The sequence below is a fragment of the Drosophila elegans genome, unplaced genomic scaffold (genome assembly GCF_018152505.1).
Source record: "Drosophila elegans isolate 14027-0461.03 unplaced genomic scaffold, ASM1815250v1 contig_377, whole genome shotgun sequence".
NCBI classification, from domain to species: domain Eukaryota; kingdom Metazoa; phylum Arthropoda; class Insecta; order Diptera; family Drosophilidae; genus Drosophila; species Drosophila elegans.
The window spans coordinates 911,938-939,925 of record NW_024545760.1 but is presented as its reverse complement, the minus strand read 5'-3'; the positions used below and the strand labels follow the sequence as shown (position 1 = coordinate 939,925).

General features: G+C 35.9%; 1 protein-coding gene across 6 annotated transcripts; it reads left to right on the top strand.

The window, feature by feature from the left end:
• On the top strand, positions 1-27,988 carry LOC108146706 (rho GTPase-activating protein conundrum). 6 transcript variants are annotated; one of them, XM_017272792.1, is made up of 9 exons: positions 1-237; positions 10,675-10,811; positions 10,869-10,936; positions 22,144-22,314; positions 25,457-25,545; positions 25,598-25,870; positions 25,929-26,487; positions 26,548-27,062; positions 27,195-27,988. In XM_017272792.1, exons 2-9 carry the CDS (start codon positions 10,697-10,699, stop codon positions 27,376-27,378), a joined length of 1,974 nt encoding a protein of 657 aa, XP_017128281.1. In that variant the 5' UTR covers positions 1-237; positions 10,675-10,696; the 3' UTR covers positions 27,379-27,988. The 6 variants fall into 6 exon arrangements, with proteins under 6 accessions (XP_017128281.1, XP_017128271.1, XP_017128307.1 ...); XM_017272782.1 differs by having other exon boundaries at positions 1-364; XM_017272818.2 differs by having other exon boundaries at positions 1-364; positions 27,123-27,309.

The following is a 27,988-nucleotide window of genomic DNA, read 5'->3' as shown; positions in this document are numbered from 1 at the left end:
GCCTTGAAATACATAAGCCTCAAACAATAGGCACAAACATTTTGAAATAAACATATGTACATCCAACCTTTTGCTTCAATAAAACTTTAGTGTATAACAAAAATGTATTTTTGTGCAAACTTAACCGTGAATGTGGAAATAAATGGCCAATACAAGTGACAAGTTGAATTAATAATCTGTCCTTCCTCAGTTGATTTTGAGTTTTTGTTGCGGATAGTAGTTGCATTAAATATTTATGTACGTGTGTACATATATTTCTGTGTTTAACTTAATTTTTGTTTATATTAAATAAAAGACAAAAGTTATTTTTTAAGTTAGTTACTCCATAGTTTGACAGTACCAGATTTTAGAAGATACGCAAAAGGTAAATTGAGCAATCAGACTTTACTCACGTTATGTACATATGTACACATACATATGTAAATGCGCATGTACATATTTACATTCTTGTTTGTGTTATTTGGTGGTATTTTATTATTGTACATATTTTTTACACAATAGTTTTTGTATGTACATATGTATGTATGTTCAAAGGTGAAGGAATTGATATGTACATATGTACGCATGATTAAAATAAATACGTTTGTAACGTTCATATAGCACTTACAGTTCACGTCACAAGCGTAATCATTAGTTTTATCAATATTAGAAAAAAGGGAAAAGAAAGAAGGTTACTGTTCATTTGCTAAATTATATATACATATGTATATAATACACATACATATGTACATTAATGTTGACAAATAAATTGTTCCTCTAACCAAAAGCTAGACATGTTAATATACATACATATGTATATACTTATGTACATAAACGTATGTACACATAAACAGCATAGGCTAAATTAAGTTTCCATTCTTGTTTGGTACACCCTTGACTTACTTACATACATACAAATGTATATAACAAGTATGCGCTGAAAAGTTAGTACCATGTTTTTAAGTACTTAGTACAATCAACAATAGTGATATTAAAAATCAGGGACCGTAAAAATTATTCATTTTATTGAAGAAATTTAAGGGGGCAGGATTGTTTGCAACTTCAACAACATTTCCGAAATGTCCTGTGAATATTTCTTGTCAATCGGACTACAACTCTCTGAGATACCGATTATCTCATATTCGTGATCAACTCAGGTGGCGATTCTGGGCAACTGCTTTTTTCAGGCGGTCCATTTGCTGACAGTACAAAACCGAATTAAGTGTTTGGCCATAGGGGAGCAGCTCATAGTAGATAATTCCTTTCCAATCCCACCAAACACACAGCAAAACCTTTCCGGCCGTCAATCCTGGCTTAGCCACCGCCTGGGCCGGCTCATCCTTTTTCGATCATGACAGTTTTCGCCTCACGTTGTCGTAAGTGACCCACTTTTATTACCAGTCACCATCCATTCAGCAGCGATTAGCAGATCGGAAATCGGTCCAAAAACTGTTTTTTTGATAGCTCATGTAGCATACCATACATCGAGTTTTTTTGTGTAGCCAGCTTTTGTTAAATGGTTCCAAACTATTTTTGAGCAATGTTTAGCTCCTGGGCCATTGATTTACTGGTCAGATTCAACGATTTCCATTACTTTATCGGTATTTTTGACGATTGGCCTTCCGCATCGAGCTCTCAAAGCGTTTTTGTTATCGATAACAAATACTTTTCTAAGAAACTTTTATAGTTCGAAAGCTTACCATTCTAACAATTCTAAAATGAAATCGGGCTTATACAACGCGAGATACAGATCACTTAAGTCATCTTTTGTTCAAATAATGGATTACATTTTACTTGACCTTATATTAAATAAGTCTATTTAATTTTTTTTTTTTAATATCACTGGGAGTTCAGTCTTTCCGCACCGCAAGATGTCACTTTTTTAAAGAGACTTCGACCGGCCGCCGCTACGGGACAAATAATAAATAAAAAGAAAACAAATCCTGGATACTCTTGAAATATAGGCATTTACCGGACCGCTTCATCCAGATATTTTGCCTACACAGGCATTTTTTATTTCAGCGTGACGAATGGGAACATTTAAAAAGTGTATTTATTTAGCTGAATGCTTATTCATATTTCGTCACAAAATTTGATATCAGACATTTTATATGTTGAAGGTGCGATCGGCACCTTTTTACCTCGTTAAGAGGTGTTTTTGTTTGATATACTTGTAAGAAGTTTTTGTTTGAAATATAGTCAAAGTACCCCAACATTGTAGCCATGGTTTAAAAAAAAAAAAACTTTTACCGATGCTTCAGTACTAATTTTGTTTTAACAAGCTACTTGAAAGCTTAACTAACAAGAAAGGAAGCAAAATTCGGCAAGTCCAAGTTTATATATCCTTGAAAGTATTCCAAAAATTAAAAATTTTTTAAAACAACAATATTTAGATTTTTATGCTTTTATGTTTTACCAGCAGCTATTTGATATCGTGGTCTGATTTTAATAAACCATTACTTTGCATCAAAGTATATTCAAATCAATTGGAAAACAGCCAAATTGTAAAATATATTTTCCCATGGGAGCTGTATGAAATAGTCCTCCGATCCGGCTTGTTTTAACTAATAATTTTAAACTGATGGGATAGTTTGCGTAGAATCGAGTGGTCAAACAATCGGACCTGCCTAGATCGACTCTCCTAATGATACTGTTATGGTCGGGATTCGGGAATGTGTCTTTCTGACTGAAATTAAAATACCATTTGTAAGGATTAAGAATTAACGAGATTATCTGGCCCTATAGAACATAAAATTAGAAAAACTTCGTTGTTTTTAAGATATTTGCTTACATCTTGCTTATTTTTTGGAAAGTATCTGATTTCAAATAAGTTTGCTTAAATTAAGATAAGTCTGAAATTTAAATTAAAAACAATAATTAATATTTTAAAACTATTAAATGAGAATGTTTCTTCCTTTACCTTTTTTTATAGCATTTTGTATACTTTTAGGAGGAAATTCTTGGCTAAACAGCGTTAGCTTCTCCAAACTCAGGAAAGTAGCCGATTTCGTTGCTTAATAACTTTCAAATACATTCATTGTATATACCAAAAGTTTGGGAATCTCAAGGGCTATAATCGTGAAAAGTTCAACAAAAATCGGGTCTAGCAACTTTTAAAAATTTTCAAAAAAGTACAAAAAAAAAAAAATTAAATAAATTTTAAACTATTTTATTTAGACCAATTATATCAAGGCTTAGTGATTAGAATTTGACAATACCTTTTTAGAAGGAAAAGCCGTGCAAAGTTTAATATTATTAGCGAATTCCCGCTAAATAAGCTAGTTTTTCAAAAAGTCGTTGAACAAACATTTGTTGTAAAGTTTTTCTGCCCAGCACAACAGAAATTATTCCAGATTTCAAAAACAAGTAATTAAAATTTTTTTAAATTGTCAAACGACAAGGAAAAAAGTTGTATTTTTTAAATATACCAAAAAGTATTTTTTTTAATAACTTTTGAGCGGAGCATCGGTTCCAGGCAAATTTGCTGTTATTCATTTTTATACCCTTGCAGAGGGTATTATAATTTCAGTCAGAAGTTTGCAACGCAGTGAAGAAGACATCTCCGACCCTATAAAGTATATATATTCTTGATCAGCATCACTAGACGAGTCGATCTAGCCATGTCCGTCTGTCCGTCTGTCAGTCTGTCCGTCCGTCTGTCCGTCCGTTTCTACGCAAACTAGTCTCTCAGTTTTAAAGCTATCTGCATGAAACTTTCCCAAAAGTTGTCTTTCTATTGCAGGTAGTATATAAGTCGGATCGAGCCGGATCGGACGACTATAGCATATAGCTCCCATAGGAACAATCGGAAAAATTAATAAAATAAAATTATAACTTTGGTGTTTTTTAATTTTTTTTTTAGTTTTTCGAGGTATAGTAATGGTTAAATATTTCAGAATTACGGTTTAAATTTCATCAAAATCGGACGACTATAGCATATAGCTCCCATAGGAACAATCATAAAAATAAATAAAAAAAACTTATAACTATGGAGTTTTTTAATTTTTTTTTTAGTTCTTCGAGATATAGTAATGGTTAAATATTTCAGAATAACGGTTTAAATTTCATCGGACGACTATAGCATATAGCTCCCATAGGAACAATCGTATAGCTGCCAGGAACTATCGAATAATTAAGCTGCAAATCATCATAGCTTCAATGTTTTTAAACATACGCAAGTAAATCATAATTTTAATGTTTTCAAGAATATTTAGTTTTTGAAATAGCTGCAAGGGTATATGAACTTCGGTTTGCCGAAGTTTGCTTCCTTTCTTGTTAGTATGTCACTTTCACTGCCCCTTTTTCCGCGAACAATCAATTATCCTTAAGTCTTGGTGTGCAATTCTTATTCATTTAGCTATACCTTTCGATTGGTGTATTAGTCGTCACGATCGGACCATCACAGCAGAATTTCAGTTCGGCGGCTATATAATATGTAGTACTCTCCTATGCACACGCTCTTGGTGCGCATCGTCACTACATATACTTTCGTCCATAGTGATATTTGATCTACTCATTAACTCCTCTCAGATGGTGTGTAATATGTGTGCAAAATAAAGTACACCTGTTATATTTACTCTGTGCATAAATATATATGTGTAGTAGGTTAAACAATGTGAGACCGAACTCAGTTTCTGAACTTTGAACAACTGAGTTGGCCTTGAGAGAATGGCGTCTTCATGCTCAACTGACAACTTCTGACTTCTTGTACTCCACTGGACTTACGATTGAATACATATACTTCATAGGGTCGGAAATATAGCCTTCACTGTGTTGCAAATTTCTGACCGAAATTACAATACCCTCTGCAAGAGTATAATTAGAAAACTGTCTTTTTATTAAACAAAGAATGCACTTTAAGGGAACAGACCTTGAGCAGAAATTTTTTTTAAATTGTCAAACGACAAGGAAAAAAGTTGTATTTTTTAAATATACCAAAAAGTATTTTTTTAATAACTTTTGAGCGGAGCATCGGTTCCAGGCAAATTTGCTGTTATTCATTTTTATACCCTTGCAGAGGGTATTATAATTTCAGTCAAAAGTTTGCAACGCAGTGAAGAAGACATCTCCGACCCTATAAAGTATATATATTCTTGATCAGCATCACTAGACGAGTCGATCTAGCCATGTCCGTCTGTCCGTCTGTCAGTCTGTCCGTCCGTCTGTCCGTCCGTTTCTACGCAAACTAGTCTCTCAGTTTTAAAGCTATCTGCATGAAACTTTCCCAAAAGTTCTCTTTCTATTGCAGGTAGTATATAAGTCGGATCGAGCCGGATCGGACGACTATAGCATATAGCTCCCATAGGAACAATCGGAAAAATTAATAAAATAAAATTATAACTTTGGTGTTTTTTAATTTTTTTTTTAGTTTTTCGAGGTATAGTAATGGTTAAATATTTCAGAATTACGGTTTAAATTTCATCAAAATCGGACGACTATAGCATATAGCTCCCATAGGAACAATCATAAAAATAAATAAAAAAAACTTATAACTATGGAGTTTTTTAATTTTTTTTTTAGTTCTTCGAGATATAGTAATGGTTAAATATTTCAGAATAACGGTTTAAATTTCATCGGACGACTATAGCATATAGCTCCCATAGGAACAATCGTATAGCTGCCAGGAACTATCGAATAATTAAGCTGCAAATCATCATAGCTTCAATGTTTTTAAACATACGCAAGTAAATCATAATTTTAATGTTTTCAAGAATATTTAGTTTTTGAAATAGCTGCAAGGGTATATGAACTTCGGTTTGCCGAAGTTTGCTTCCTTTCTTGTTAGTATGTCACTTTCACTGCCCCTTTTTCCGCGAACAATCAATTATCCTTAAGTCTTGGTGTGCAATTCTTATTCATTTAGCTATACCTTTCGATTGGTGTATTAGTCGTCACGATCGGACCATCACAGCAGAATTTCAGTTCGGCGGCTATATAATATGTAGTACTCTCCTATGCACACGCTCTTGGTGCGCATCGTCACTACATATACTTTCGTCCATAGTGATATTTGATCTACTCATTAACTCCTCTCAGATGGTGTGTAATATGTGTGCAAAATAAAGTACACCTGTTATATTTACTCTGTGCATAAATATATATGTGTAGTAGGTTAAACAATGTGAGACCGAACTCAGTTTCTGAACTTTGAACAACTGAGTTGGCCTTGAGAGAATGGCGTCTTCATGCTCAACTGACAACTTCTGACTTCTTGTACTCCATTGGACTTACGATTGAATATGTATACTTTATAGGGTCGGAAATATAGCCTTCACTGTGTTGCAAATTTCTGACCGAAATTACAAAACGCTCTGCAAGACTATAATTAGAAAACTGTCTTTTTATTAAACAAAGAATGCACTTTAAGGGAACAGACCTTGAGCCGTTCAAACCCCATCACTGTATATTTTTATTTATATCAAAATTGTTTTGATATAGATATCTTAATTGTTAATCTCTCATTTTTTGATTTTGCTTGTACTTTTTACTTTAAAGTTGAAAGTTATGGGTGTACGAATAATTAAATAGTTTTTAAAAATCTATTAGTAGTTATTGTATAGTTGTGTCTTTTCCTGTATTGGGCTCAATAGGAGGTCATTGTAAAAGGATTCCTGGTCGATTACAAATGCAGACAATAGATTTGAAGAAAATTTAATTATTCATAAACTTCAGGGTGTAAAAACTATGTCGGCGGCGTGCGTTCTCTGTCGTTCGGTATTCTCTCGCTATGTTGCCCCTTCGCTATCCCTCTGCTGTTTCTGGAATAGTTGATCCATCAGATGTTTGCTGACGTGCGATTCCAGTGGAACAAGCACTAAACTGAACAGATATTATTTTAGCGCTGATGTAGAGAGACAGAACGAAATAACCGTTAACTGCTCTTAACAGATGGCGCCACCTAGATTCCGATTTCAGCTTACTGAGTAACGGGTATCTAATAGTCGGGGAGCTCGAGCAGAAAGAACGCATTAAAAAAAAAACCCTGATATGTTAACATTTTTTAGCATAATTAATTTTTAATTAACCAATCGGTTAATAGATTTTATTTACTTGTTTATTTACTTATTTTTTGTTACTTAAGATATTAACTGATTGAAATCAGATAATACTTTCTTATATATTTCTATATTGCCAAATTTAATAAACCACTGAGCAGACTTTGCACATCAAGACATGGCTGAGACAATTATTTTTATCTTTACCTATCGACCTATTGTCCTGCATGGTACATTCCAGTTTAGGGAACTTAGAAGAGAGGAGGATTCAACATCACTATTAATTAGTTTGATCAAGAGCATTACACCATGACAGGTTCTACGATTGATTTAATGTGGGCGAATCAAGCAAGAGTTAGCTAGCACACACATAGGATGGGAAACGAAGGCCAGCGTTAAAACCGCTAGAGTAAACAAAAAAATGTCTTTTAACGAAATCTAACCAACATGATCAAGGTGAGGAATGGATAAGGCAATGATATCGGCATTCGCCATTTAACATAATTTGCAAAAATAGAAACAGTTTCGTATTTATTAATTTTATGTGGGTCGTTTATCGACAAGCCAAATAATAAAGGTTTTGGAGTTATGTCGTTGTATTCCTCTTTCTGAGAGCGATTCGAGAGATTTAAATGTATCCACATTAACAATCTAGGAGAAAATCCCATTAGAGATAGTATTTGAACAAAGGATACTTAGGTGGTTAACCGAGTCAAGAACTTTTGTAATGTGTAAATGATGTGTATAAATAACATCACTTATTTAATTTAAAAACTACGATTTACTAATGAGGTAAAGTCAAGAAGATTATTAGTAACACTAACCACACAACATATAGACTGGTCACTTCATACAACGAAAATGGACACAAAAATTTCTTAGCGGCAGGACCCAGGGGCTCTCAGCAGCAGACCCCGGCGCTTCGTGTGCTTTCCTGTTTTTTGCTCTCTCATTCTTATTCTCATTTTTATTCTCGCGCATTCATTGCAAGAGTTCGGTCGTTCAATCGCAGAGAGGCGCATTTTGAAGAAGGATGCCCTGCGCTTGAATTGGTCTTTGTATGTATGCGTCATACATTCTTATACACGGGTGCATATGTGAGTTTATTTTATTTCAACGCATCAAGAATATTTTGTCTTTTGCTACTTTTCATAGTTGGTGCCCTAACAATATGAGAGTATTTGCTATTGGGCTTATGTTTAAAATAAGAATATTATATGTTATAATATATTTTTTAATATTTCAGCATACATTTTATTTTTGTTTAAAAATTTAAATCAGTAGTAGCAGTAATATGTTTTCCATATATGTTTGTGTTCGAATTAATAGAAATCAGTCTACTGAGATGGGGACAGGTCATATCGTAGTCGGTGTTACTTAGGACTCCGACTGCTCTTAAGTGGTTGAGAAAACTTCAAACTGAATCAGCTTTCATACCCTACCGACGATTGCTTTTTAGGGGAGCGGGCGGAAACAAAAACAGCGGTTTGCCTTTTTTTTTGTTTACACTTTTTAGAACACTTGTTTTGAATGTTGTGTGATTTAGGTTTTAATGATTCGCAGTGTTATTTTAATTGTGTTTAACAATTTTATTTGTCTTTAAACAATTCGTTATAATCCAAGATATTGGTACAATTTAAATAATAAAATTATTATGAATAAAATATTATTTAAACAAAAAACGCGTATTTTTATATTTTTTCCATTTACCTTTACAAAAATAAAAAGTATTTTAGAACTTTTTTTTACGAATTATGCGGTTTTTTATAATTGTTCCATTTACTGTTAAGATATCTTTTTCAAGTACTCATGCACACACAACTTTTATGTTGAAAGCTAAATTTGGTGATGACGGCAACAGTAGGTTTAGGAAGGGACAGTCTCGTGACAATATGTTATCGTTCACATCGATCTCAGTTGCAGAAGCCAACAGCCTGGAAAGAAAATAAACTTTTTAAGGACCAGTAGATGGTTCCATAGTTGGACGCCGAGGAAGAGCAACCAGAGCCGTCACCGGGGAACCAGTTAGTAAAGCCAGCGAAATCTCATCAGAAATAAGTCCTTCACCAGCCGAGGTTGAGAAACATTTAGTTGGAGCCAAGTTGGTACCGCCAGTTGGTGAAATTGAGATGCAGTCGCCGGCATCAACTATTTCACCAACGCAAGGATCCAAATCACCACGAACCTCCGTCATGTAGGAGGTCGGAGGAACTGGGTTGAAGTCATTTGATTATACAACTGTGGTGAAGGAGGGAGAGGTTTCATTTAAGTCCATCGATGTTACCGCTTTGGAACAATAAAGTTGTTGTTAGACAAAAAACAATTATTTTTTTTCGGATGCTGGGCAGCACTGTACACTTTTAAGTTCTTGAAGTGGGATTAGTCAGAACTGAATTTATTGTGAAGATCACAAAATGATTGGGCTTGAACTCCAAGTAGGTTTGCCTTACGATTTCATGTCGACTTTTATGTGCCTGCAGCTCGGACACATCCAATTGAGGGGGTATTCTGGTCTACAATCCTGAATTTGAGGCATTTTAAGTAAGAAAAAAAAGAAACGAAAAACATTTTACAAATACAGTTTTTTTTATGATTTTTATTGACATTTTAAGAATACAAAAAAAAAATAAAACTCAATATTTGCCGACTGCTGGAGTGAGGTTTTGGAAAAAATCGCTGCGTCCTGGTTGACATGATTTCAGCCCTTGCAGAGATCGGAAAAAAAGTCAAACAAATTCTTCATTAGAAAAAATGCCCTTGTTGACCACTGTCAAAAAAAAATTTTAAATAGCAAAACGACGTCGACTTAAAAACAAAAAACGTTTTTTAACCAATTTGTTCGACCTTTATGAACATCTTAAAAATACTTTTAATCAACATTTTTTCAAGTCCGAGACAGATCGAAAGAGAGTAGTATAAACTAGATATATACCAAATTTCAAATGAATCGGTTTAGTAGAACTTAAAATATTACGTCAACCAACTCAAAAAAAATAGTTTCGAAAAGAACGCTTTTAAAGTGTAGGAAACTTTTATAAGGGCTCGGACGGCAAGTCACAAAGTCGAATTTTGAAAAATCTATTTTTAATAGTCTAAATATTCAAAACGTGAAAAAAACGGTTTTGTCAAATTTCTAGACCAGAGTACCCCCCAAGGGCCAACTAGTTGTTTGTCGACTATTTGGCAACTTGTGCGAACTTACTAAACGCATCTAGAATGCACCAAGTTAGCGAAAGCAGCACAATATAGACTCATCTGGGATACAAATTTTTTGAATATACATATTAAAAAAAAATTTAATAAAAACCACAAGTAAAAATCGGTGTAACCACTGCTGTATTGAGTGGATAGAATCGCAAGTACAGATAGTACAAATCCAAAGAAATAGTAATAAGCTTAGTAAGAGAAGTACGCTCTTAAGTTGCAAGGGATAAAACAGAATTTTTAAGAAGAATTGAGAGAAATGGAGTAGAACTTTTTTCAATAGTGTGGTCAATTTTACCATAACGTTAAACTCGACGTAAGCGTGTTTTTTTTTATATTTTTATCTGTTTTGCGACCTCTTCTAAAAAACTTTGTCTTTTACAGAGGTAATTTCATTTTGGGATACAAATTAAAACGATACCGTTTCATCATATTTACTTTATATACCAAAATATAAATGATTAAAACATAGTGTGCCATATGTTTTTTTATATAGTTTCATTATATAAGAAGCTAAAATGAACAGCCACTCAGAGCTTCATAATTCATCTGATCAGGATTATTCCGAGTTTCTCAGCGAATATTTATTGCAAACCAATTCACAAAGCAATGAGCCCGAAGTTATTTACGAAGGTTTGTATATAAAAATATATATTAATGCAAAATTAAATAATATAAAAATATTTTAAGATGGGGAAATGGAAGCAGAATGGTTGATTTCCGCTGGATATCCTGAATTGACAAAGCCATTTGAACAAGTAAGTCTGTTATATACGTAACATCAAAAATAAAATTTACTAGGCCATAAACAATCATCATTTATTAATTTTCTAACAAAACTTTTGTGACATAACAACAAGCATAGGCAGATAGGAATTAATCACCTTTATAGTTGCAAAAGCTATTTCGGGTGTTTTAGGCTTTAGGATTTAGGATTTAACGGATGTATAAATAAAATTAATTTTTACATTACTTTTTCACTTTTACTTTTACTTAAATTGATTTTAATAAAATATAATTTGTTCCTAAAATTACAAAATAACTATATGTGATTTGCTTGCAAGGATATTAAAATACATAAGAAATTAAGGATAAAATCAAATTAAACGTCCAGCTCAATTATTCGATAGTTCCTATGGCAGCTATATGATATCGTTTTCAGATTTTAATAAAATTAAAAGCGTAATTCTGAACTCTGAAAAAGAATTAAAAAAAAATTACAAAATAGAAAAGTCAAATTTAAAATAAAAAATTTTATATAAATTTATTGTTTCCATAGGAGCTATATTATATAGTGGCCCGCTTTTGATGAAATTTAAACCGTAATTCTGAAATATTTAACCATTGCTATATGTCGAACAACTAAAACAAAAAATAAAAGCAAAGTTATAATTTTTTTCACTTATTTTTCTGATTGTTCCTATGGGAGCTATATGTTTCGACTTATATATTACCTGACATAGAAAGACACCTTTTGGGAAAGTTTCATGCAGATGGCTTTAAAACTGAGAGACTAGCTTGCGTAGAAACAGACGGACGGACAAACGGACATGGCTAGATCGACTCTCCTAGTGATGCTTTCCAAGAATATATATATATATATATATATATATTTTATAGGGTCGGAAACTTCTCCTTTACTGCGTTGCAAACTTCTGACTAAAATTATAATACCCTTTGCAAGGGTATAAAAAGAACGTAACAGGTAGAAGGGAGTTTTTTCGACCCTATAAAAGTATGTATGTACAATCTTGATCACGATCAATAGCCGAGTCGATCTAGCCATGTCCGTCTGTCTGTCCGTCCGTATCAACGTCGATATCTCGAAAACTATAAAAACTAAAGCACAAGTTTATTTCAAAACGGAGCCACACCCACTCTAACGCCCACCTAAGCCATGTTAGACCGTAGCTATTGGACTCTGTGTGTGTGTTTTCGTCATATCTATCGGTAGACATAAAAATGTTCAAAATTTAACTATTATTTAAGATGTTATATTTCCTTTCCAACTGACTTTTATATGCAAGGTTGGCTCAATTTTGGATTTCTTTGAAAATAAAACTATTGTGCATAAAAATGACTAAAAAGAGACCAAACGCAGATCTCTGGCACATATACGGGAATCTTTGTTTTTTTTCAGAAATTGTGGTGGTCTCCTTAGCACACTCGTCAAACAAACACCCTTCCATGTCGTTAAAGTTGGCAAATGCCTTGACAGCATTATGTAATCCGGCTGAGCACTGTAAACTCACTGATATTCATGATGTTTAATTAATTTTAATTTGCGACAATTCTAAACTAAACAAACTCAGATCAGCTGTTCGTGCCATTCACATGTCGGAGTAGCATTAGCTAAATGATAAATACGCCAATGGAATCAGGCTATTAGACCCCAGGATGATGCAATGACTTTAACGTAACCCATCGGATCTAAATGAATTGACGAAGTGTTGTCCCACTCGACCAGTTCTGTTGCCCTTGCATGAGACACTTGGCAATTTCTCCAACTTTATGGAATCTAGGAGTATTTCGACGTGTTTGGATGTTTCTCTTTCTTCGGCCTCAATTCCAGTTAAACAGCTAACTTTCGTAATAGGTGTAGTGGCCAGTAAAGACAATTTAAAAATGTTTTTTTTTTGTTTTTAACAATTTAACAATTTTGGACAGCTAAGGGTTAAGCCAACTAGACTCTCGCATTCCATCCTTCAGTTTCGTCTGAAGAAGGCTCCGTTGAAGCACTTCAATGTAGTCTGCCTGTAGTAAATAAAAATAAACAAAGTCCATTCTGTATAAGATTTTTATACCCTTGCAGAGGGTATTATAATATCCGAACCTATAAAGTATAAATGTTCTTGATTATAATCACTAGGAGAGTTGATCTATCCAAGTCCGTCTGTCCATCTGTACGGGTATTTAATTTCTTAAATGGGTTCTACCTATCGACTGACCTATAAACTTTTGGACTGGTTAAAAATTGTCCATTTGGCAGAATTTAAAAAAGGTTTTTATTTAAGTATTTGCCATTTTGTTAATACTTGGTAATTTTTAAAGATCGAGTTGAGCTACTCACTACCGGAATCATGTAAGCAGTGGGAGTATTTTTTTTTGCTAGAGCCTCTGCAGACAGCCTATAGTCCCGTTATTTCTAAATATTTTTGTTAAACAAAAACCTTCAACCAAGTTAAATACTTGCCTTATTATGTGCTAAACAATTTTTAAAACCTTCTATTATGATATTTACTTTCTTTAAAAACAAATTCAAAAAATTGCCTATGCTTTCGTGATATAGCACCTTAAAGGTATCTGCATGAAATTGTCTTTTTGTTGCAGGTAGTACATAGGTCGGAACGAGCCGGATCGGATGACTATAGCATATAGCTCCCATAGGAACAATCGGAAAAATAAATTTAAACAAATTATTACTTTGGTGTTTTTTAATTTTTTTGTTAGTTCTTCGAGATATAGTAATGGTTAAATATTTCAGAATTACCGTTTAAATTTCATTAAAATCGGACGTCTATAGCATATAGCTCCCATAGTTTTCTTGTTTTTTTTGGTATCATACGTTTGTCGAATTAATTTTTATACCATTGCAGAGGGTATTATAAATTTAGTCGGAGACATCTCCGACCCTATACAGTATATATTTTCTTGAACAGCATCACTAGGCGAGTCGATCTAGCCATGTCCGTCTGTCCGTCCGTTTCTACGCAAACTAGTCTCTCAGTTTTAAAGCTATTTGCATGAAACTTTCCCAGGTAGTATATAAATCGGAACGAGCCGGATCGAACGACTATAGCTAAAAATAAATAAACAAAATTGTAACTTTGATGGTTTTTAATTTTTTTTTAGTTCTTTAAAATATAGTATGGTTAAATACTTCAGAATTACGATTTAAATTTCATCAAAATCGGACGACTATATCATATAGCTTCCATAGGAACAATCGGAAAAAAATACAAACAAAATTATATCTTTGCTGTTTTTTATTTTTTTTTTAGTTCTTCGACATTAAGTAATGAATAAATATTTTAGAATTACGGTTTAAATTTCATCAAAATCGGACGACTATATCACATAGCTCCCATAGAAATAATACAAATATATAAAATAACTATCTAATAATTGAGTTAACTATCTAATAATTAAGTTTTTAAACATATACGCAAGTAAATCATAATTTTAATGTTTTTAAAAATATTTAATTCTTGCAATAGCTGCAAGGGTATCGGAACTTCGGCTTGCCGAAGTTTGCTTTCTTTCTTGTTTAAACAAATTTTTTGAACATAAACATATTTTGAAATTTTAGTTTATGTAATGTGTTGAAGTTCCACAATTATAATTGAGCTACATACACGCATATAAATCGAAATTTAGATGTTTTAAATAATATTAATCTTGGCAATATCTGAAAGGGAATATACACCTTTTTTTTAATTTGTTACATTTTTATTCTTCAAAGTATTTGTGCGGACTCTGCCGAAATACAGAGTTATCAGAGTAAAACGTCCGAGTTGTTTCGATCTCAAATTTGCACTGATTTTAATGTTCAAGTTTGAGATTACAAAGAGCGATATGTACATATATGAGCTGGATGTATATTACACAAAAATGTTGTATTCCTGCGGCTGCTTTACGATTTACCCAAAAACGATATATTCTTGTGTCTGAGATTCTTCTTTTTTTCCTCGTCGCCAATAATGTTGTGTTTGAGCAGAAGCGTTCTCGGTGATTGCTTGGTACAGACTGACTTTATTCAGAGATCAGCGAGAGAATGAACATATGTAACGTGTGTTTTTTTTTTTTTTTTTTTTTTATATCATTTGGTTTTATTGAATATGGTACTTACAAAGATTAGGGGAGAGGTAATAGAGATAAAGTAGGGTGAATAGATATAGCTGTGAGTTGGTTTATTCCTTATAACCCTGTGGTGGCTTTGCTTCGCCGGATATGATTGCCACTGCATCGTTTCCAAGACGCTCTGCGTCTTGCAGTGTTTTGGCCACAATAACGATGGCTATATCGTCCGCAAAGCCTATCACTTCGATCTTCCTGGTAACGCCAGTCTTAAGACGCCATCATACATGGCGTTCCAGAGCAGCGGTCCCAGTACAGACCCTTGGGGAACTCCACAGGTGATCTTGTGTTCCATCACCCCTCTATTTGTGTCATAGAGTAGGGTGCGATCGGTAAAGTAGGACTGTACAATGCCTACCAAGCTCTCCGGTGCGCCAAGTTGGTGGAGTGTATGAAGACGGGTCCTCAGGTACTTTGTTCGCCTTAGGTAGCAGAACCAGCTTTTGAATCTTCCACCGCTCCGGGAAGATGTTTTCCGCAAGACACTGGTTGAAGACCTTTGCGAAAGCTTCTGGGTGCTCGGTCATGGCTAGCTTCACAGCAGTATCTGGAATTCCGTCCGGACCCGGTGCTTTCTCTGCGGGCATATCCCTGGCAACTTTCTTGATTTCATCCGGATGGATTCTGATCGGTGATGTCTCTGCAGGTTCTGCGTACGCGCGCTGAGGAATTGAGGTTACTGTTGGAAATAGGTGCTCTACGATCGTCTTCATGTGGGAAGCTTCTCCGGCGCCGAGGGGCTTTACCTGGCCCATCTTTTTGACTACAACTTTGTAGGCTGAACACCACGGGTCCTGCTCAGCTGAGTCGCAAAGTTCCAGGAAACACTTCTTCTTGGATTGCTTAATGAGCCTTTTTAGAGTCCTGCGGCTCTCGGCGTACTCCAGCCTCCTAAGCTCGATTTCGGCGACCTCTCGCCCTCTGCTGCCGCCTTCTGGCTCTCAGGCAGTCGCTGCCGTCACGATGGCTCCCATAAGCCTCGCCGAGCTGCTCTCCGCGTGTTCACCAGTTTCGGGATCTCTCCATCCTCTGAGAAACGCGTCCTCCTGGAACGTCTTTGGGTTAAAGCGTCTGTTTGTTGGGACCGTAGTAGCTGGCCGACCGCATGCTATGTCGCAGATGATGGTCTTGTGGTCGCTTGCAGTGTAGGTTTCACTGAGGCGCCAGCGGGCTTGCGAGAAAAGTGAGCTGCTGATGAATGTAAGGTCCACAACGGAGCCGGCTCCTGCTCTGCTTAATGAGTGCTCCGATCCGAAATTTAGTAGAGCTACGTCGAGTGACGCAATGGCTTCAAGCAGTGTTCTCCTTCTGCTGTTCGTGCAGACTGACCCCCACTCCACGGCCCACGCGTTAAAATCGCCAGCAATGATAACGTTTCGCCTTCCCCTTGCGTCGTCCACCAGTTCATCCAGAACTGCCGCGAACTCCTGGAGAGAGAGGCGTGGTGGCAGGTAGCAGCTGTAGATTGCAACCTCGTTCACCGTAGCTCGAATGAAAAACGAACCGGCTCTCAAGTGCTGTGGCCGGGATGACCCAATCGTCAAGATCGCCGCAGACTTTGTAGTATCCAGTACGTAGTCCGTCCCGGGAGTCTTTTTGTACGGCTCGCTGATTATCGCCACATCGGCTTGGATTTCCCGCACAGTCTGCTTTAGTAGATCATGCGGCTTCGCAGTGGTTGATGTTGACTTGCAGGATCTTCACTTTTCTGACGGTTTTTTGCTCATAGGGCATCTCCTGCTACCTGCTATGTGGTTAACCTCTGTCTTCCTAGCGCCAACGCATAGAAAGCAGTTTGCTACCTTATGCTTTCTTGCCTCTGGCCCTGGTAGGTTTGCCTTCCTAGCCAAGTGGTTGGCTGTATGACGCCAAACCCGGCGTTGTTTGCGTGGCCGCGCGCCCTTTTGCAGCCTCTACCTCCTCCAATCTTTCGCTAAGCTGTATCTAGATCTCCTTGATGCTCATTAGGGTATCCTTCATGCTCTGATTTATCTGGCGAACTGCCGGCTTCTTTTCTATGCACGTTGAAATCAGTCCGTCTATCAGATTTCCCAGATCGAGCACTAGCTCGACGGGGGGCTTCTGGCCCTTTAATTTTTTTGCCTGCTTCTCGGGGCTTGAAGGGCTCATAGCATCCCTGCCCCTTTTTGGCGTCTCGCTTTCGCCAGCCCGCTCCAATGGGAACATGTCCCCCGCCAAAACCGGCGGCGCTTATGGTGGGGGCGTTCGACCAACCTTGGGTCGCTTGTCGAACGCCTGGAGGCAGTCGATTTCCGCCGTTGCGTCCATCGGAAGGCCTCGTTGTTGCGCCACTTCCCGCTAACGCAGGGAACTCCTTTATTGGTAATACGAGTAACGTAACGTGTGTGTGTATACATGTGTGTGCTTATAGAACGAAGGAATGCAGAATAGTTTTGGATGTGTGAGGTAGAGAGAATACATTTTGCTTATACATAACACATAGAAAGGTCGTTGTGATTGAATGCGATCACCTGGAAGTGATCCCATTATTTGTTCCATTAAACGCGGCTTATAATGGTAACAGTGTGTCCAGTGCTGTAAAATCTTTCGAACGTTTTCTCTGGCGTTTACGATCTAAGCCTGGAGTGGCAGAATTCCAATGAGAGCCTTTGGTCCAGCGTGCATGTGCTGCCAGTGCAGATATTCAACAAATTTCAATGTTAAGCAATGATCCTTTGGAAGAAGAACAGGAAGTTTGGCATTGAGTGAAATTGGCTAAGCGGCCTGCTACACGTAACAGTGTTATAGAACGGTTTGATCCGTCAGTCGCTGCTAGGAATGGATTTAGCTTTTGAAATTCGGGTTTTAAAATCTTGTTTTCCTTGAGCTGCTGGGTTTCGTTGAAAAAGGTCTTCTGCTGAATATGTGACACGATGTGCTTGAACGCGAATTGCAATTCAGTTGCTGATGTATGAATTACATCGACTACTTTCAATTTCCTGTTGGCCTTGATTCGATTGAAGACGCGCAACACAAAAGTTATGACTTGCAAAATGCGCCGACAGGATGATAATGTAATCGAATACATCTTCTTTGTTGCCACTATCGGTACATGTGAGGACTGTTGATTTTCGCAGCTCCAACTATTCTTCGGTTTCCTGAGAATTTGTTACTGGTTGAGGACATCCAGATGAGGGTTGACGTAAGAAGCTTGGTCCAAACCTTGTAGTTTCCATAAGCTCAGATGCTGCACAGCCTCTTGACACTATGTCCGCGGGATTGTCCTTGCCCGGAAAGTGCCTCCAAATAATGTTTGAAGTGGTTGATTGCATCTCAGAAATCCGGTTGGCGACGAAAAAGTTTAGCCTGGACGACTGAACAGAACACATCTAGTTCGGGCTGCCAAAAACCGGGATTTGGGAATTTCAAAAGACTTTCCTAGCCTGTGAGGGTTCTCTTTAAAGGGCAAGCAAACTTGAACCCGTCAAGATGTTAGAAACTTTGTGTTTGCCAAATATTGCCGTTCAATACGAACGGTGAACGTTCATCTTCTACGGTGAAACAATTATTGTTCAAATCAAACTCCTCTATTGGCCAAAACCTTTCTAATGCATCTTGCTGCTCCGTGGAACGTGCCATGTTGCATGTGACGATTTGTGATTGCGGAATTTCAGAAACCTTTCCGCCAACGATTCAACCAAGTACAGTATTGACCAGGCAAGGAAGGCCAGGTCCCAGAGAAATTTTGCCTTTTGAAAGTAAATCAAAAAACTCCTGTGTGCTGATGAGTAATTCAATCTTGTGAGGCATGTAGAATCCTGGATCTGCAAGGTCAGTCTCTGTAGATATGTTCCACTGTGAAGTGTCAACGAAACGCTCTGGCCGATTAAACGATATTGTCTTCGCTACAGCGAATTGTAAATGCCATTTATTTATTGATAGTCGTGATCGAATAGTCGTTTAGACAAAAAATCTCTTCTGCGTTCTGTCATCGCCTATGCCAGAAATGTCATACTTCTGTCTTTCGAATCTGAGCTGAGGGAGATTGACCAACTCTTCAGAGATGAAATTTATTTCAGGGCCTGAGTCAAGCAAATCTCTGGCTGGCTGAAATATTTCGAACTTATCCCTAATCAACACTACTGCTGAAGGAATTAAAGCAAGCCTCGAATGACGCGAAAGCATAAAAATAGCATGTGTGGGTTCCTGCTTATGCTGAGAAGTCTGGGCAACAATCAGTGTTGGTTGCTCTGGATGAGCACTTCTATGAAGAACTGTGTGATGTAAGCCTTGACAAACGCGACATAGCGATCTACTTGGATATCTGCTCGCCAAATGGCAGGTGCGAAAATAATTAATGCACAGAGCGGATTGATTGACGAAATAAAATTTATCCTGCCAGTCTAGTGAACTAAATGAGAGCGTGATCAGTTGCAGAACATTTTTTACAACCACCCTGTTCCGCAACAAAGGCTCTCCTATTCTGTGTGGGCCTTGCTTTCGGCTTCTAATCAGATGATCGTTTAACGTTGCTCTCCAAATATTAACAGTGACGGATTAACTGCGGTAACAATCCTCATCATTTGAATATCGAAAAAGCTAGAAATGTGCTCTATGAAAATCAAAACCTTTTTAACTTCTTTAACGCCTTAGGATAACTGATTTCGGACACATGAAAAGTGGCTATGACACTTAGAGCGGCTCCAGACAAACAGCTAAGCAAGTAGTTGAATTTGTCAAGCTGAGTGAGATTGTGGAGCAATCATTGAGTGAAACAATACCTTATCCAAATATGATGACAATGCCCATTTGTTCTGAGTGAGGAAAAGAAACACTCCGATGCTTGGGCGAGTAACTCAATTTTTGGGCTCATTTATTTGCAGACCAGCTGCACAAGTATGTGTGTGGCGATGATTCCGGTGATCCAACGATGCTTCCGGACATCCAACGATGATGCCAAATGCCCTGCCAATATGCCGATGAAGTGCAATGCGTGCCGGAAATACACGAAGTATTCTGGCGGTCTGGCGATGCTGGAATCTATTTTTCCGCCAAATGCAGAGTGAATGATTCTGTGTGCGAATAGGATTTATGTTGAGACTTGCCGAATGTAGTGTCCTGTCACGGTCGCCAAAATGTGCGGACTCTGCCCAAATGCAGACTTATCAGAGTAAAACGTAGAAAGAGCGATTTATACATATGTGAATTCAAAATACTTAGATACATACATACATATAATAATTAAGTAGTATAAGTTGGCAAAGAATTCATATTAATCAACTGTTTTTAAACAAAGTTATTTATAAACAAATAATAATAAAATGTAAATTGGCATTCAGTTATGATGTCATCGAACAGTATTGTCCATCTTTCTGGTAAATCACGGATTCTGCGTCGAAAGAAGTCTATTTTGTTTATATTTTTCAAATTGAGCTTTAAATCATCATAGCTTGTATGTATTTAAGCATACATATGTGCATTTAACCCGATATTTAGATTTTTTAAATAATATTTAAATTTACAATAGCTGCAAGGGGAAATAAACTTTGGCTTGACGAATTTTGCTTCGTTTCTTGTTACTTTATTCGACGAGTTTCGGCTTTAATGTCAACGTGTTAGTATCGATTTCTACGGAGCACTCTGAATTTGTTGTTTCTTTGGAACAACATATTCATGTTTACCTAAACGATTTGTGTTTGCCGGCCTTGCCTTCACTGGCAGGACGACTGCCGCGTACGTGTGTTGCTACGAGAATATAAGATAGGTGCCCGCGAGTTTTAGTTTAGCCTGTCCCTTATCAAGGCGGACATTGACCAAATCATGAAAGCATAGAGTAAGAACTATATATAGGCACCATGCTTATATATTTTTTATCGAACTTGAATCCTCGACTAACAATATGGAGTGTTACATTAAATCTGACATTAATCTCTATAATTGTCAAGAATTTAAGCACACTAAAGCCTACAAAGACTCTAAAATGTTCGAAATGGAGTAGTGACAATGAGTCTCTCAAGAACTTTGTCACTCCAACCATTTCAGATAGGCGGTGGTGGCGTAATATCTACATGGTTCGTAATATCTACGTGGTTCGTAATATCTACAACCCTTTCGGATAGTAATAGGCCTTAGGTCCCACAGTGTGAAAGTCTATATTGTCCCTCCTGTGCGTCGTAATAAAGTCGCCTGCTGTTTCCTGCCTCCAAAATGTGCAAATGAGGTTCTCTAGCAGATAATTTTCCGCGCAAGACAAAAACTTCAAAAAAGTGACAAATAAGTAAATTTGTTCCTGCCCCGATTCCTGTTTAGAGTGCCTGGGGTCCAGTCGTATCCTCTCTTCATTCTAACCAGTAGAAGTCTAATTATGCCAGACTTTCGCATTCTCAACAACGCTCACCACAGTCCTCCCCGCTTAATGCCAGCGTGCGTTACGAAAACTTTGGATGCGTACGCGTCATGTACAAGACTAAGCTGTTTTAAAAGGGCCGATTCTTTATTGAGAAAAGCAATTTACGAGGTCAAGTCGAACTTCTTCCTCTGCAAACTTTAGTGCGATTGATTTAAATTCTGATCGTGGCTTTGAACTGTGGAAATGCACTTCTGGGCTTAAGCTTAAAAAGCTGCCTTACTCCGTTCTGATGGTACTTGGGTGAGATATCTCGATGTCTTCATCTTACAATCGGAGAAAGCATTCTAAGATGACGCGATAGCCCGACAACATACCGCATCAAACACTCACTCGTCTATTGCGCAAACTGATAACGTGTACCACAAGGCTTAAGGGCTATTCAAAATCAATAAAATATTTAAAAAAAAAACAGTTTTATAGCTATTTGAAAACTAAACTTTTTTGTGAGCCACCCTGTAGTTTTAATAAATTTTATAAATTTGTTGTATATTCCGATTTGTGATAAAAAGACGTAATTTTGTTTTGTTTTCTGAAAAGCTTTTTTTTGCTAAATTTTTTTAAACTCGTAACTTTTATTTACGTTTCCTGTAATTGCAGAATTAGGACAACTTTTAAAATTATTCCAATGTATAAATAAAACAAAACCTTTTAAAATTATTTTAATGTATAAATAAATCAACATTTAAAAAAAAACATATACATTAAACGAGATTAATTTTTTCTTTATTTGTTTTTCAGGGGTTAGAACTTCCTAAAACTGATCTGGAGCCTTTACTGATTAAATTATCAAAGCCACATGCGGAAGCTATTAAACAACGTGTACGAGCTTTAAATCAAACAGTACGAGGACGCACAAAGAGTCGGTCAAAGCCTAAACCTGATATACGAGATTTATTCCCCGATTTTGATGTAAGATGATATATTACTTTATTATTTTTAATTATAAATAATTTTTTTTTATTTTTTTCTGCCCTAAGTTTACTTGCAAGTCAGAAAAGACCGTTTACACTGAGTTATAAAATCTTACAATAATTTTTGTTTCATCATAAAAATCTTTTAATACAGTGATAGGTAAAGCAATCTCGAGGTCAAGTGCCGGCTTTGATTTTAAGTAAATGGATAATGCGACGTAATGCAAACACCCTCAAAAGAGGATGAATTGGACACGTGTTTCCCATGCACACAGTCTGGAGTGAAAATTATAATGAAAAATGCAATATCTCTGTCTATATCAAGCTTTAGAAAGATTTTTGTTTACCTTATATTTATTTATTTATGGGGTTACATGGGGAGGTAGGACTTCATATTATAAAGATATTTTGTTTTGCTAAAAGCATTTGTTTAATAATTTTTTCGCGGCGATTAGGAAGGATTGGCAGACCTCGAATGGCTTGACGAAGATTATGTTCCAGATGATATCAGCGCAGATGAACAGTTTTCAAAAAGCTAACTACGACCGTTCTCCTAGGCAAGGGGAAGTATTATTGTATTTTGGGACAACATTTTTTGAACCTAATAGATGAATTAAAGTTTTTTTAAAGAAATACTTGATTTTTGTTATGTTTCACAGGACAACACAAGTTTTGTGCATGCCAAACCGTATATAAGTATGATAAATAAGGATTTTCTAAGCATAGTTTCCTACTACAGCTATATTCTATCAGCTCTGGTATATGCGGTATATTTAATCTAAGAAAATCACATTTTTTTCTTTAGTTTGGTTATATCTTTAAGATTGGTCAACAAATTTTAGAACGCCTTTTAATTTAAAAAAAACAAAAAATTATGCCATTTAAAAAAAAAATAATTTCTTATTTTTGCTACAATTTGTTTTGTAAATTGTTAATTTAATTAAATTAAATAATTTGATAATTCTAGTTACGAACCTAAGTCAGACCCTTATGCACAACTGTGACAAATTCGTGACAATTGGTCAAACTGTTTGCTTGAAATCTTTCGCGTTTAAGGGATAACTTTCGTTCTTTAATATATTTTGAGTGGAAATTCTAGAAAATCGTACCTATACATTAATGTAAAATTTTTTTTTTGTAACTCAGAAGGCAGAAATTTATTTTAATCCCAAATTTCTAGCCTTTATAGTTTCCGATATCTCGACGTTCATACGGACGTACAGAAGGACTTGGCTAGATCCACTTGACAATTGACCCTGATCAAGAATGTATGTACTTAGTGTCTACTTATAGAGTCGGAAACGATTCCTTCTCCCTGTTACCTAATTTTCAAAGAACATAATTTACCCTTTTACTTTACGGGTATAAAAATAAGTTACTCTGAACTAATCCAACATTTTAACTTCATGGTCTGTACTGGAATTTTTCCAGTCGGGTAAAAGGTTTTTTTTTTTTTAATTTCGGTCAGAAGTTTGCAACACAGTGAAGGAGACATCTGTCCGTTCGTCTGTCCGTCCGTTTTTTTAAAGCTATCTGCATGAATCTTTTCCAAAAGTTGTCTTTCTGTTGCAGGTAGTATTAAATAGTTGGTAACGATTGTTCACATGGTTTTGTGCAAACCAAGCCTTGACCAGCTTTAAGGTGTGTCAACTTTTTGAAAGACCTATCGCGAGGTCATGTTTCCTCAGCACATGGTAGCATAACGTCGTATTATCTTATTTTTATATCGGCTCATGGTATCAGGAATGAGATGAACAGGACCAACGCCATTCTAAGAAAAAAGCCCCAATCCATTATGGATAACGGTCTTCTTTGTGTACCGGGCTCAAATTTGTTAACTTTTAAGCGTCTTATATATCGTCTGGAGTCGTTTCCAAAAAGATTTATTTTTGATTCATCGCACCATAAAATATTATTCCACCTTTGGTCCATTTCATATGATATTAAGCAAACTGTCGCCATTAAATTGTCATTTTGGGCTATATGTTCTATATGTTTCAGATGAAATTTCATTTCCCATTTGGGTGGTAAGATCATCTTGGAAGACATAAAGGCATTTTCTGCATGTCTTACGATGCGGGTGTCTGTTTATTGTGAAGGTTTCTGCTTCCGTCCTCGTATTCAACATTAACTTTGGGTGTTAATGCATTTTGAACAAAACACACACTTATCGCCATTTCCTGAAGACTTTTTCCTCAATTTTGAAGATTTGCGGCAATATTCGTTTATTTATATTTAAATACATTTCAACACTTTAACTTTTCGAAATATAATCGATTTGCAGACCTGTATTTCATAACATTTGAATTTCGTCGTAACAAATGAAATTGATACCTACGTACTTCTTATTTTGACCAGTAGGAACAATTTTTAGTTCTTCGAGATATAGTTTTGGTTTGTTATTTCAGAATTACGGTTAAAATTTTATTAAAATCGGACTTAATATAGAGCAATCGGAATATAATAAAAAATAAACTAAAAATAGTTGTAACTTCTCTATTTTTTACCTTTTCCATTATATCTTTTAGATATAGTAGTGGTTGTCTAATTCAGAATTTCGCTTTTAATGTTGCTCAAATTGGAAAACGATATCATATAGCTGCCATTGGAATGATCGAATAATTTAGCTGAAAGTCATCATTGCGTCAATTGTTTTAGACATATACACATATAAATCGAAATTTAGATGTTTTAAAGAATATATAATTTTTGCTATAGCTGCAAGGGTATGTAAACTTCGGCTTGCTTCCTTTCTTTTTTTTCTTCAATGTAGTCCTTTTTGGTTGATACACTAATTCCAGCGATTAACCAACATTTACTTCTATCGAAAAAAACACAAACTTCTTATATTTTCTTTAAAAAGTGAGTTTAAGAAATTAATAAAAATCAACTATCCAAAAAACCAAGGACTTTATAAATTATAAATTTGACTTGTCAATAAGACCATAAGGCACTATAATTTTCTCCTTCTTCAAGATTCGATAAATTAAAACCCAAGTGAGAGCACACCTTTAAACTTCGAGCGTATTTATCAGTGTAATCGAAAAGCAAAAGTAAATCGTATTTTTCTGATGTAAATAGTTTTTAAACCAAATAGTCTTTAAATATTTGTTTAATGTTACATTTTTGTTATTAAAAAGGAATCAAGTACAGGCACACGTTCACGCAGTGCAACTCCAGATTCTTTAGATTCCATACAAGTCGATGAAGCTTGGATAACCAGTTCTACGTAAGACAGTCTTTGTTTACTAAAATTCCTGAGCTAATCTTTTTTTTAACAGACCAAACTTTGTGAGTGTTTTTGAAAACAAAGGTGAAACTGCCCGTAGAAGTGAAAATCAATCAAAAGGAAAATATTTTAAACAGAACTTGCGAAGAACACCCAGCGCGCCGCTTAAAAGTTCAACTTCTACAGATATATTTCGAGGCTCACATGTGCGATGTGATATACCATTGTATTCGGCTCATGGTGTGCAGTTGCTTGGGTATTCACGAATAGGCACCATTCACTTGCCTCGAAATAGATCTGACTCAGATCCATTTTGTTCAGCTGGGTAAGTATTTTAATTTTTTTTTGCAGTTGCATTATTGTATAATTATGTATTTCTTCAGGCATGCACGTAAAATACAATTGGCGGATTCGCAAAATGAAAATAATACATCATCAGGAGATTCTTGTGATGAGTGCATAGATATTTCCCTAACCAAAAAAAATAATCTAGAGCTGCCAAACTCAAAAAATGAGCGCACAAGTGTTAATCCTATGCCTTTTAATGGTCTAAGCTTTGAAAGTATTTGTCGACATACCTTTAGCACAGACTACGTGGATACACTAGATAACTGTGATACTTCTTCAAAATTATGGTCCGACATAGTTTTAATGAGCGAAATTGACCGTAAACGTTTACAGACAACACTATGGTTAGAATTAGCCACAATATTCGATCGTAACCAAGTTTCTTTGGACAAAAGAAAGCCTTTTAAGCGTCGTCGCAAAGAGGAGGGTAGTCTCTTTGGTGTATCTTTAAACGCACTCATACGTCGGGATCAGCAAGCTACTGGAACTGACTCTACGTTAGTTCCACTATTTTTGGAAAATCTGCTTGCCGAACTTCTGCAACGTGGCTCTAGAGAAGAAGGAATACTACGAATAGGGGGACATAAGCAAAAGGTTAAAACGTTTTTAATATAATGTTCTTGTAAAATAATATAATAATATTGTTACTTACAGACTGAAATACTTTATAACGAATTAGAATCAACTTTTTATCAACGACCAGAAAAGTTAGCTCATCTTTTTGGATCAGCTACAGTTCACGAACTCAGTACCCTTCTAAAGCGATGGTTGCGTGAACTTCCCCAACCTTTGCTAACTAATGAGCTTATTAAACTATTTTATCAATGTCACACACTTCCACCAGTGGATCAAAGAAGTGCATTATCGATTCTATGTCAACTCCTTCCACCCGAGAACAGGAACACATTGCGTTCCCTGCTGAAATTTTTAAATTATATCATTGATCTTAAAGATGTCAACAAAATGAATCTGCATAACGTATCTACAATAATTGCTCCATCCTTTTTTCCACCACGGTATATACACCCGAGTGACAAAAACAGCATTGCAGAGCAAGTAAAGATGGCCGCACAGTGTTGCCGTTTGACTTACGTTTTAATATTGCGTGGCGAAAGACTTTTCCAAGTACCAAATAATTTAATTGTGGAATCAAAGAGTAAGAAAACGAGGTTGGTATGTTTTGGCCTTGAATTATGGAATTAACTTTTTCATGTATTGTATTTTTATAGGGTAAAAAAGGATGCCCACGGCGAGGCATAATATAAATTTATAAAATAACACTTAATTTTAATGAAGCGTAGAACTCTGATGGCAACGATTTTGACTCTACAGTTATTAACGAACATGAACCAATTCAAATTATGTGCATCGCTTTGTTATTTGAAAAACATATATTTTATATTTTACTGTTGTAAACTTATTATGTATTTAATTTTGGTTAAACTTGACTCTCGCCAACGGTGGCGATCATCATCTTATAATTGATGAGGACTGTTGGCCACTTCTTTAAAAACAGAGACGGAATATGATCAGTATAAAAAAATTGATTTGGAAATAATCGGCATAGTTCTCAAGGGATAGTGTAGCAATAGGCAAAATGACTTGACTCTGAGTGACATTTATTGGGCCATAGGGGTGTATTTATAGAAGAACTTAACATAGGAGCTTATGGTAAGGGTTATATGTGTTTGAAGAGCACTTAAACGAATTTAAATAGTATCCGAGTTTTACGTTTAATTACATTACAGTTATTTTGTGATTACACATTTATTACTCCTCCAGATAACTAGGGGGTTCTTATCCTAACTTACTATAACATATGATTTTAGTGCCGTTGACGTCTTGGCTAGCCGTATGATAATGTTTTATTTGAACAGTGGGTTTTAAAATATGCTACACCCTCCTTTCTTAAAAAAATGTTATTTGTTTATTTGAATAGGTTTTTACTATTTGATTTGTACATGTACGTTTTGTTTTTTTTTATACCCTTGCAGAGGGTATTATAATTTCAGTCAGAAGTTTGCAACGCAATGACGGAGACATTTTCGAACCTTTAAAAAGTATATAATAAAATGCTCGAATAATTCGTAAGTTT

Excerpts from the sequence above, each read along its gene's own strand:
- LOC108146706 (XM_017272792.1), top strand. The coding sequence starts at position 10,697 with ATGAACAGCCACTCAGAGCTTCATAATTCATCTGATCAGGATTATTCC. Across the intron at positions 10,812-10,868 it reads GCCCGAAGTTATTTACGAAG|ATGGGGAAATGGAAGCAGAA; the intron begins GTTTGTATATAA and ends AAATATTTTAAG. Across the intron at positions 26,488-26,547 it reads TAGGGGGACATAAGCAAAAG|ACTGAAATACTTTATAACGA; the intron begins GTTAAAACGTTT and ends TGTTACTTACAG.